General features: G+C 62.1%; 1 protein-coding gene across 1 annotated transcript in view; it reads right to left on the reverse strand.

Annotated features, from left to right (window-relative positions):
* Positions 1 to 11,782, reverse strand: part of SFRP1 (secreted frizzled related protein 1) — a 17,283-nt gene that overhangs the window by 3,975 nt on the left and 1,526 nt on the right. Inside the window, exons 2-3 of the mRNA XM_006023061.1 lie at positions 11,331 to 11,779; positions 7,204 to 7,281 (exon numbers count right to left, since the gene is read on the reverse strand). Coding sequence (XP_006023123.1) covers positions 7,204 to 7,281; positions 11,331 to 11,779 — 527 coding nt within the window. The remainder of the gene's footprint in view (positions 1 to 7,203; positions 7,282 to 11,330; positions 11,780 to 11,782) is intronic.

Genomic DNA, 11,782 nt, shown 5'->3' on the forward strand with positions numbered 1-11,782 from the left:
AAAATCACCCCCCCCGCCGCGGGGGGGGGGGGGGGGGGGGAGCCACTGTGTAGGCCATAAGCCAAAAGCCCCAGAGCCACAAACCGCAGGGCTCCCCCACAGAGCTCTGTGACCCTGAGCATCCCGCCACACCAGCGAGCGGGCCTGGGTCCCCTGCTACAGGCCAAAGGACTGGCCAGGCCTCTTAGAGCAGCCCAGTCCCTCAACCCATGCTGGGTGCTTTTGATTTGAAAGAGGGACTTGTTTAGCCGGCACTGCGCGCTCTCTGCTGGCAAACTGTTAGCTGAATAAACACCGCTATTCCCTGTTCCACCGGCACCAAGCAAGATGCCTGCACGGGTCACTTAAAAGGTCGACTTCACCTCTCCAGCATATTCCTTTAGCTGCCCCCGGCCCCTGGGTGCCTGCGAACCAGCTCCCAAGTGCTGCAAGTTTCTGTGCTGGAGCAGCAAAGCCCCCTTGGAAACAGGCGTGTCTAATGGGGAAGGAGCCCCGCACGGCGCTAACAAAGGTGCACGGCGCAGGCAGCCGGCTCGCACCTTCCCCTTGGAGAAGGAGAGCTAATCCGATCCAACTTCAATAGAAACTGTTCCCCTCTCCGGGCTCCACGCCTTCCCGAGCAAATCGCAACCTGAGTCAAAACGAATGCTCCTTGCCACGGCCGGGGAGAGGAATGCAGCGTGCATGGGAACAGCCAGGGAAATGTGTTGTGCATTAACACAGCACTCCGGTGCCATCTGGCTCCGCCGCCTCCTTGGGGGAAGCACACGTGGCCAAGAATGACTAACATCTTTCCATCATCTGGGGGTTTACGGCAGGGTCGCTGAAAAGCGTGCTTGGGGAGGGGGTTCCCTCCCACTTTGTGCCCGAAAGGTCTCGCTGGTGGCAGCAGCAGTGGCAGCCACGCGAGGGCTCGTGGTGCTAGCAGGGAGGGGGCCCCTGCAGTGGCTTTCTGTGGGAGGCTGCTCAGCTGGGCCCTGCTGCCAGGGCACAGTACATGTGGAGTCCTGGACGGCAGCTCCGTGCACCGTTCCAGACACACAGGGTGGAAGGAGATGGTGATGACAACCCTGAAAAGGCAGCAGGATACATTTATTCCCCCCATGCTCCCAGCCACTGCATTGGCAGCAGTGGTGATGGGATTTATCTGCTCGTGTGCCAGGAGCGTCCACCATGCCTGCCAGCCCCACTGCATTATACGGTTGCCAAGCAGAAAAGGAGGAGCGCGCTAGAAACCAGAGAGGAACTTTCTTCCTATTTTGTTTTCTGAAATCAGGATGCACAAGGGGCTAAAGGGCTCAGCTGAGGTTGGTTTTCAACAGGTCCAGAAAGCAAAGGAACGGCTGAGCCCCAAGGCACGGGTCAGGCTGTAGCTTCCCTTGTGCTGCCCCCAGCTTCTGTAGGGTCCATGTAGCTATGCTGCAGGGCTGGGGAAGCTGCTTCACACCAAAGACAATGAATGGGGACAAACCTTTCTGGCAATGGCCCGTGCACAACAAGGCAGCTCAGCACAACAATGACAAACTTTCTGGAAGTAACTCGTAGGCAGAGAACTCCCCCACGCGCATGCCGCCACGGGCTGGCCGCTCTTTGCCCCGCAGCAGATTGTTCCCAAACCCGAGGAATGCGATGGCACCGGGAAGACCTCGTTACCCATGCACGGGCTTGTTGCCATCACCTGCTCAGATAAAGCACAGAGCCGGGCTCTGTCACTGCCACCGCGACATCTGAGACCCGCAGCCCTGCTCCCTGCGCCGGGCTGCAGACTGGGCAGACGTGCCGAGGGAGCAGCTTTCCTCAGCCCCGCCGTCGGGGCGAAGCCTCTGGGGTCTGTGCACAGAACGCCAGCTCCAGCGACAGCTGCCCTCGTGAGACCTGCGCCATGGAGCCCCCCCACAGCACATACCCGCGCCGGCCCCAGCAAACACCTTCGCCCCAGCCTGGCCCAGGGGGGGAGGAGCAGGATCTAAATCAAGGCAGTTATCAGGACTGAGCGAGGCTTGGCTCCGGGCTCTGGGTGAGCTGCCAAAACAAACAGTTTCCTTCCCGTGGACCCCAGTGCTGTGGCTCCCCCACCACTAGCCCAAATCCATCTCGGGCTGAGGGGGAGGTGGAGACGGCGGAGCTGGAACGGACGCCAGGGCCCCAGGAAGCACTCGCCAGAAATCAAGGCCGCAGTCTCCTGCAGGCTGGGAGCGCCAAAGCCCAGGGCAGTCTGTAGCGCAGCCAGCCCTGGACCCACCGCGGCCCCTTGGCTCCCATGCCGACGGCCCAGGGGGCTGCTCCCACGTGCTCCAAACCTGAGCAGGCCACATGGACCTGTAGGACAAGGGCCACCCCCAGGAAAATGCAGGCTCTCACCCTGGCAAGCTTCACCACCCAGACTGGTGGCCCCAGAGCTCTGACCCTAGTTATCCCTCCTGCCTTGGCCTCCTGGCCGTCCTCTGGCTCCTTTGAAACACGTGGTGCATGCTTGAGGGACATGCCACCACTGCTGAGGCTGGGTGGTGATGCCGCCATGAAGTGGGTTTCCAGGGCCAGACTGTCCCTCTGCTGAGACAATGTGCAGCCCCCATGGACTGAAGCCAGGAACTCGTCCCCGACTGCTGAGGGCCCGTATCAGATCGTAGCAGGGCTCCACTGTTGCTGACGCGGGGAGAGCAGTGAGCGCAGAAGACATCAACGTGTTTGCTCCAATTTCCGCTCGCATGAAACAGGAGATAGGGAAATGTTTGCTCACTCAGGGTGAATCGGGTCTTGGCAGCTGCGGCTGCAGGAACAGCAGGGGCCCCACGAGTTGGTTGGGGTCCAGTGCACCAGGGGTTGCTCAGTACTGGCCACGGTTCTTGTCGATAAGGGCTGCGGGCTCAGGCTGTCAAAGGAGAAAGCCTGGCCTCCCTCTGGCTGCTGCTTCCCCTAGGCCAGAGACTCTGGGTCGCTGGGATGGGGCTCTGCCGCAGGGATCGGCGGCATGAGAGAGATGGACGTGGTCCTAGCTCTGCTGCAGCCATTGCATGGGTGCAAGGGGCTTGGGCTGGAGCAAACCTGCCCGAGACACGGTCTCTGAGCTGGAGCATCAGCTCACGCCAGATTTTGGGGCAGCAGGGCACGTGCTGCTGCCCTCAGACCCTCCAGCACTGCCCACCTAAGCAGCCCCTGCCTTCCAAGTGGCACAGGGAGCCCTCCTGCTGTGAGGCAGCTGCCCAGAGCACCTCAGCAGGGCCCCACTCCAGCCCCCTGGGTTGCAAGGGGCGGGGGCGGAGAGACAGAGGGAGCAGAAAAATGCTGCTGCTCCAGCCTCGAAAATCTCTTGGAACGAGGAAACCTGCCAGAAGACACATTAGGCTGTAAGAGAAGAAGGCTGCAGGCAAGGGGCTGTCAGTCAAGGGGAAAAATAAATAGCGTGTATTGATCTGATGCCTGTCTCCATTGCAACAAGAGCCCCCCGCCCCGCATGCCCTGCACAAGGGGCAGGAAGGGTAAATAAAATCACCCAGAGCAGCCTCAGGCCCAGCCTGGCCCAAGGTGAGAGAGGAACCAGGGCTGCGTGGCAGGGAGGGGGCACAGAGGCGACCCCACCTCTCAGACCCCTGGGTCCCTGTTGCATGGGAGTTGTGCAGGGGCTGCAGAGAGCCTGGGGGTCTGGCAGCCCCATCCAGCCCCAACCACGGGGCACTCTGCAGAAGGGGCAGGCGCCCTCCAGCACTGACCAGGCTCCAGCCACAGGCCTGGCGCTGGTACCAGAGCCCTGCCAGCCCCATTCGTGCTGTGGCCCCATGCAGACATCCCTGCACGGGTCACTTTGAACCTCGCTGCTGCAGTGCAAAGGAAGAGCAGCACCCGGCTCCCACAGATGGGAGGCTGCAAGGGCTCCTTCACTCTCTGCATCAGCCACAGTCAGAGCTGCTTCTTCTTCCTGTGGACACGGGGCACCCTTCCTGCTTTGTGCAGTGCCAGCCAGCCCAGTTATTCGGGGGCTGGGGCCAAGGGAGATTTCCCTAGTTTTTGGAGCAGGCCCTTAGTGAGCTAAGCCTTCCTGCCCTGGGTTGCACCAGCCTACATGCATTCAGAGCCCTTTGTGGGCTCTCCTCTCATTGCCCCAACAACGTGCAGGCGTGGGCTATGACCTCATCTCCGTAGGCTGTGACCTTGTCTGTGTATGCAAACTCAGTAAGGACTGGCTGCAGCAACTCTCACAGGAAAATCCCCTGAGGGTCCTGCTGCCAGGCTAACCTGCTGTGCACACCAGGGGTCTTCCTACATGCCCGGTGCACCCTGGATCCTGTCCCAGGGCACACGTGGCACATGGCACTCTTCCCTCCCTGTCCTAGCAGCATCGCATTACTGCATGCCGCCAACAGCTGTGCCCACCCTCCCCAGCTACAACTGCACCACAGCCACCCAAACTCCCGCCGCAACTCTGCAAAGCATCCCCACGTCATAAGCACCAGAGGCAGTGTGATCATGAGAAGCGATGGGGCGAGATGCTGGCGAGAACAGAGTGGGGTGAGAGACCTGCTGACAGCCGCCCTGCTAGTGTGCTGGAGTCGCAGCCCGTTGCGTGCACCAGGACTGGCAGGGGCCTGCAACATGCCAACTGCCCAGGCTGTTCCCTGGTGGGAGCTCAGGAGAAGCCCTGGTCTGAGCAGCTCAGTAACTGTTGCGATGCCCAACAGCTATCCTCCGTGGCCAATTGCCCTCCAGCGCTGCTTGCAGACTAAACACCCACCCCAGTGTGCTCGCGGCCTCAGAGGAGCCTTCCAAGAGCAAACGCCTTCCTAGCGGGTGCCCCCCGGCCGGCTAGGACAGACTCCCTGTGAGGGGCTGGCATTGCACCGATGCTTCTCCTCCTGCTTGTGCCCCTTTGAGCCCCGCAGGTAAGAGATGAGGTAGGCAGGAGTCTCTGGGGAGAAGTGGGGCAGTGGGACCACATCCTTTGGCTCTCCAGGACTGGGCTGTGCCCCGATTGTTTGCCCTGTGAATGGGATGGTTTCTAGAGATGATACCATGTCTGCACAGCTCATGTGCCTTCAGCTGTCTGTGCTGCAATACAGAGCTGGCTTAAACTCCCACTGCATTTCCACCTCCCCCAGCCTGGCCGTGGCCTACAGGTTTTCCTACAAGTGGCCTACATCTTCTGGCAAGGTCTCCCACTGACGGCACGACAGCGCAGCCCCCAGTACGCCTCCCCCAGCTCCATGGGGGCCTGCTTGTCCCTGCGGCACAAGAAGGCATCCCACTGCATCTGGCCTGCAGGGCACTCCGCATGCCCCTGCCAGGCCCCATCCCCTCCCCACCGAGGCAAGGAGCCCCACAAGAAGGGGGCTGTAGCTGGGCACTGCATGCAGCAGACACCTGAGCACGCATGTCCAGAGCTAGGCAGGTCCCCGGTCTCCACCTCCCTCCTGGATGCCGTGGCTGCTCCAGGACCCGGCGGGCAGCCCACGCGTTCCTGGGAGGCTGCTGCCCAGCTGTTCCTGTTGATGTTTTCCTGTCCTGGAACCAACTGGCCTCCAGCCTGGCAGGTCTGGCCAGGCGAGGCGGCAGGCAGGGAGGCGGACAGCCGGCAGGGCAGGTGGGGGAATGGCCACACGCAGGGGAACGCGCACCTTGCTCAGCCTGCCTTTCACAACCTGTCAGGAGAGCTGCACAGGCTGGTGATGATGTTGGAGCCGCTGGGCACTGCGTTCGATTTGGACAGCCTGAGATTTTTCCCTCTAGGTTTGCCGAAGCCCTGTCTACCTCTGACTGCGCTGGTAAGCCAGCCCGCATTCGGCACAGCTCCATCCAGCGCTTCAGGGTCACTGCTTCAAGCAGCTCCCCGGTCCCACCTCAGGCATCTGCACTTGGACCTGCCGAGGGATGATGCCTCAAAGACACCCTCAAGGCCCCTGCACTCCCAGCCCTTGACCCTGGGCCACTACTTGCTCAAGTGGCTGGGGGAGAAAGGCAGAGTGGCCCTCTGAGCCTAGCGATGGTCTCAGCAAGGCCACGTAGTGCCAATGCACTCTTGGGCAGAGGGATGCTGACCAACAGCGTCCTCTCGGTACCTAACAAGGTCCTTGGAGGCCCGGCCATTTCCTCGCTCATCACAGACCAGGATCGTGCCCGCCTCTTCTCCCCCTTGCTGCAGTGTGTGATGCCCAGCCCATCAGATAACATCCCTGGCTGAACAGTCCTGCCTTTGGGTGTGGGGCAGAGACTGGGGCATCCTAGGCTCTTGCCAACACGCTGCCTGCCCCTGGCCATGTGAGCAGGGCTTCAGGCTGTGCAGCCCTGCCCACGGGGTCTTCCCTGGGGAAACTGAGGCAGCTGAATTCAACCCCCTCCTCCTGCCTGCCTGCCTGCCTGCCCAGACAGGGCAACTGCTCCAGAAGCCAGCCCCAGCTGGGGTTGCAGCCCTCTGGGAGCGCCCAGGCTGCGTTCAGCAACCAGCAGCAGCGAACACTGCACCAGGAGCCTTGGCTGGGCACAGCCGCAGCGGGTGTTGGGATCCAGAGCTCAGGTACCCTGCCCTGGGATGGAGCCACCTTGGACAGGCGGCTGTGCCTGAGTCACTGGGACCACCAGGATCCGCTGTCATCCCACTCTCCCCCACTGACCTCTGGCAGCACAACAGTGACATCTAGAGGCACACATGTTCAGAGAGGCACACGTGTTCAGAGACACACCAGCGACCCAGCTGCGTGGGGCAACACCCACTGGGGACAGGCCCTGGTACCTGCCTACTGCCTGCCCCAGGGGCTGGGGCTACCCCCACCCCCTGCCACTGCACTGTCCCTTGTGCATGTCAATTGAGCTGTTCTGCTCTAGCAGCACCAAGCACCTGGTGCGGGTCTGGCCCCTATGCCCCCAACCAAGAGCAGACGCAACCCAGTGTGGTGTCATGCTGATCCAGAGCCAGCCACGCTCTGGGACCAGGGCCGAGGGCACGGGCCCTGTGGAGCAGAAACACCTCTGCTTGTAGGGCATGAGATGGAAGTGAAAGGCAGAGACCAGACCGCCCCACCAGCCCCGCAGACCATGCTCAAGGGGCCTGGGGCAGGGAGCTGCTACCCACCCCTGATAACTGCACCCAGCCTCCCAAGTGCAGACAGGACAGAGCTGAGACATGGGTAAGGGGAGGAGGGCACCTGGGATCTGGGGGGCACCAGGGCCGATGATGCCTTCTCCTTCATGCAGATGTCATGCACGGCCTCTTACCGAATTCACTGGCGCAGAGGTGCTCTATGATGGCCTCCGACTTCATCTCATTGTCGCAGGGGGGGCACACGCCTGAGCCTACAGAGAGGAAGAGAGGACATCAGTGCTGGATGCTCATTGCTGTATGCAGACCCCTCCTGCTGCCCTCCAGCGAGGCACTCACCACCCACCCCGTGGGCTCCCATGAGAGGCAGGCAGGGGGTCTGGGGCATGTTCCTCCACTGCAGCGTGAGCATGGAGGTCTGCATGTCCCACAGGCTTTGGCCCTGGAAGGCTTTGCCCCATGAGGCTTTGCTCCCTGACATCCAGGGAGGGATGGGGATGTGCTAGGAGCAAATTGGGTGCCATGACTTGCGCCTGTGTTGCTCAAGGGCAGAGATAAGGCCCTTACCTGGGCATACACCCAGAATCTCTGAGCGCGGGGCCCTTATCTCTGTCCTTGAGCAAGACAGGCGCAAGTCATGGCACCTGATTTCCTCCTAGCTCATCCCTCCCTGGATGCCTGTCTCTGCAATCCAGCTGCTACCCCAGAGCCCCTGAGCCCAGGCTGCTGCAGGGCAGGCAGAAGGCACAAGCCCTCGGGTGCTGCCTGCCCCAGGGTCACGCTGGCAGCAGCGGCAGCTTGTATGCATGCAGGATCACCCACTTGGCCCCCAGCCCTATCAGAAGCCTCGAGGCCTGCCTGGGACCAGGGCACAACAGGGCAGCACTGGCAGGCAGCAGCGGTTCTGGGGCCAGATGCTCAGCTGAGGTGACCTGGCCACTGCACGGTCTGGCGTGCAGCCCACCAGACTTCCGAGCCAGGGAGGAAGCAGTGTCCTGGCACAGGAGGGTCTCTTTTGGGCTCAGCATGGGCACGAGCAGTCTTTGCCACCATGACGCCCTGCGCTGCCACGCATGCTGCATGCAACAGGGACCTCCCCCACATATGGGTACCCAAAGGCTGATCCCCAGCATTGAGATGGCCTGAGGGAGGCACCTGCTGGACATGAGTATTTTTCCTGCTATTGTCACCTGCATCCTGTCTGCCATGGGGCACAGCACTTCCCCCCCAACCTCTGCTGCAGAGCGGAGGTGCTATTTAGCCCTGAAAAAGCCAACACTGCTATATGTACTCCTGCTATGTCTTACTGTGCTGCAATCCCCTTGGCCCCTGTGTAGTGAGAGCAAGGACATGGGCATTTGTGACATGCATGCCCTCATCAAGACCTGGCCCCTTTGTGCACACAGTGGGAGAGCAGAAGGGAAACTGAGGCACGGGGGTGGGGTGGAGGAGCGGGGAGATCAGTGGCAGAACCCAGGTCACATCCCACCCGGGCCTGCACAGGGGCCGAGCTCCTGCCCAGGCAGCACTCCTGCCTGCCACTGCCCCACCAGGCTTCCAGCCCGCGTGGCGCTGGAGCAGGCTCGCAGGCGGGCAGAAGAAGGAATGTGTAATGCTATATTAATCTGCGAGTCCCTTGGTGCATCCTGGGGGCCTGCGGCCTGTGCTGGAGCAGAAAGGAATTCGGCAGGTCAGCGCGCGGAGCGAATTCCTCGGCAGAGGTGTTAATGGGGAAGGAGCTGGCAGCCTCGCTTTTATTAAGACCTGGGAAGGAGGGAGTGAGAGAGGGGGCAGCACCGGGCCCTGGCCTGGTTTAAGCCCACAGGAAGCCAGCCCAGCCCAGCCCCAGCCCGAGTATGCAAGGGGCTCTGGGTTAGGTCAGGTTCACGCAGGCTGAGCGGGCGGGGAAGAGGGCATGGAGCCTGCAGGCCTGTCAGCTCAGCCGCGGAGAGGCCAGGGGTACATCCGTGACAAGACCCTGCGGCAGAGCGGGGGTGGAGGGTGCAAAGCCTGGGGGGCAGCCTGCCTGCCCTGGACACTGCTGAGAAGCAGCATGGGCCATCCTCTGGGTCCCTGAGGTCCTCATCCTCCAGTGCAAGCCCAGCCCTTCCCTGCATGCATGCTGCCAGGACCTCCGAGTTGCTTCAGACTACGCATGGTATATCAACATGGGCATTCGCACTTCTGGTGGCTGCTGCTTCTTGCAAACGAGGCACCTCCAACAGCATGTCCAGCACACAGAGGTGACGCCTCCCTCTGCTTACCATGCTGAGGAGACCCCAGCCAGCATCGCATTGCATTGTATCGCAGTTGCTGCAAGATCCCAGAGTCCCACTGCAGCCAATGCACCTGGAGTCAGCAGACTGCCCGCACCTGATGTGACCTGGCCCCGGCACTCTACAAAGTGCCTGCCCAGGGTCCTAGCTGCAAATTCCACAGGGTCTTCCCCACCCCTGTGCCTCCTGGGCACCCGTGTGGCCAGCTCTGCTGCATGGTAGGACTGCTGGCAGCATGGACTGCAGGACTGCCTCAATTTCACACCGGCTGGGCACCCCCAGCACCAGCCTCCCCATGAGCTCACATTTCCACAAGACGCGTTGCCCCTTGCTTGCAAAGGAAGACACCACAACTGCCTTTGTCCCCAGGGCCATGCTCCCCTCAGGCAGGCACCAGCTTCTGGTAGAGCTGTGGCCATCCTAGCACAGCTCATGGAGCTCCAGGTTTGAATCAGGGCTCCAAAGAGGCCGCCAGACGTGCCCCAAGACTGCTGTGACAGCCTGAGCCTCCGGGGCTCGAAGGACAAGCCTTTCCCACAGCCTGAGTCAAATTTGCCAATGCTGGAGGCCTGAGCTGGCTCCACTGTGGTGACACTGCAGCCCCCGTGGGGGGAAGCAGGGCTCCCCTCTCCCCAGGCGCTGCTGCAGGGCGCTGGGCTCAGGGCCCCGAAGTGCAAGGTGGGTGTTTACGGGATGGTGGTGCAGGAGCTCCCTGCACTCCAGGGCACAGGACACTTGTTCTGCCCGAGTCCCTGCAGTGCGGGTACGAACCCTGCAATGCCCTGCGCTGGCCAGCTGGTTGGGACCCATGCGGGGGATAGCTCTCTGTGTGGATATGCCAGTGCCCATCACCCCTCCACCCCCCACACCAGGGTCACACCGCTTGTCCCACACCCACTTCTCCGGACCCCTGCACACTGCCCATGCCCCTGCCTCCTGCAGGCACACTGCGGATGTCACTCCTCGCTCCCAGACCCTCGAGAGGAGCCGGGACATGGTGACAGGAGGATTCTGCACTGCACAATTTCTGCTGGGAAAAGTAGCGAAACTTTATCCAGCCCTGGAGAGAAAGCCAGGCGGGCCGGGGAGAGGGCAGGGGCCAGGGCCAGGGCTGGGGCTCCCAGCCCAGCGTAGAACATAAAGCACTTTGTTTGCTAAAGGTAATTGGGCTTGAGCACTCCTGCAAATGCAGCTCTCTCTCCCCACAAGCCCTGGATGCACAGGATAAAAGGCACTGGGACCACTTAGCCCCATGCCGTCCCTGGGCTGCAGAGCAGCCGTATGCCTGTGCCATCGGCAAAATCTAGCCCGCTTGTCCCCTCCAAAGGACAGGAGGGGGAGAGCGGCATCCCCGTCCCAGCCCTTTGTCTCCTCTCCTTGGCCCCCCCCTTGGCTGCCAGCTCCAAAGCCATCCCAGGGACGGCACGACTCAGCGCTGCGCGTCTGCTTAGAAAGTTTTAGGTAAAGAGCTAAGTGTCAGCACAACTCCTGCCGTGCAGCGCGCGGCGGCATGTCCAGCGCAGCCCGACGAGCGGCTTTGCTTGCACCTCGCCCAGCCGACCTGGCCGGGAGCCTCTCTGCCTTTGAGAAACCTGCCTGCTCAAAGCCATTGCCCCTCTCTCCAGACAACAGCAGCGCGTCCAGCTTTGCAGCCCAGACCTCGGCAGCCTCTGGCATGGTTTTTCCGTGCCGAAATAAGCCCTGCAGGCCCCCTTGGAAAGAGCGTGCGCCTGGCTGGTTGTTCCCTTTCCCCATCTCCCCAGGCAGGCAGGCACAAAGGATATTGCTGCCCCGCTCCGGCGGTGACATTGTTTTGTGGATCTGTGAAATCGGGCTCCTCCAAGAGAGACACCGCCTGCCCCCTGCACCACCGCCAGCACACGGAGGGAGACAGGTCTGGGTACCGGAGTGCCCCCGTGCTCAAGAAGCGCAGCCGTACCGGGAGCAAGGAGCACGCCCGCGGGCTGGTCCCGGGAGCACCAGCCCCTCGGGCACGGCAGGGCAGCGGGGCCGGGGCAGGGGCTCACCTTTGGGCCTGGCCACCTCGGTGGCGTTGGGGGTGGTCATGGCGATGCAGACGTCGTCCTGGGGGAACTGGTCACACTTGAGCATGTCAGGCCAGTAGAAGCCGAAGAACTGCATGACAGGCTCGCAGGCGTCGCGCACGGCCTCGCAGAGCCAGCGGCAGGGGTAGACAGGCCGGTCCAGGCAGACGGGCGCGAAGAGGGCGCAGAGGAAGACCTGGGTGCCCATGTGGCAGTTCTTGTTGAGCAGCGGCACCCAGCTGCTGGCCTGGTGCTTGACCTCGGCCATGGTCTCGTGGTCCAGCAGGTTGGGCAGCACCATCTTGTCGTAGCCCACGCTGTGGCAGAGGCGCAGGTCGGCGGGGATCGGCACGCACTGGTGCGGCTTGGGGTAGAAGCGCCCGCTCTGGTAGGCGCCCAGGTCGGACTGGTAGCTCACGTAGTCGTACTCGCTG

Source organism: Alligator sinensis, unplaced genomic scaffold (assembly GCF_000455745.1).
Source record: "Alligator sinensis unplaced genomic scaffold, ASM45574v1 scaffold98_1, whole genome shotgun sequence".
NCBI lineage: Eukaryota > Metazoa > Chordata > Crocodylia > Alligatoridae > Alligator > Alligator sinensis.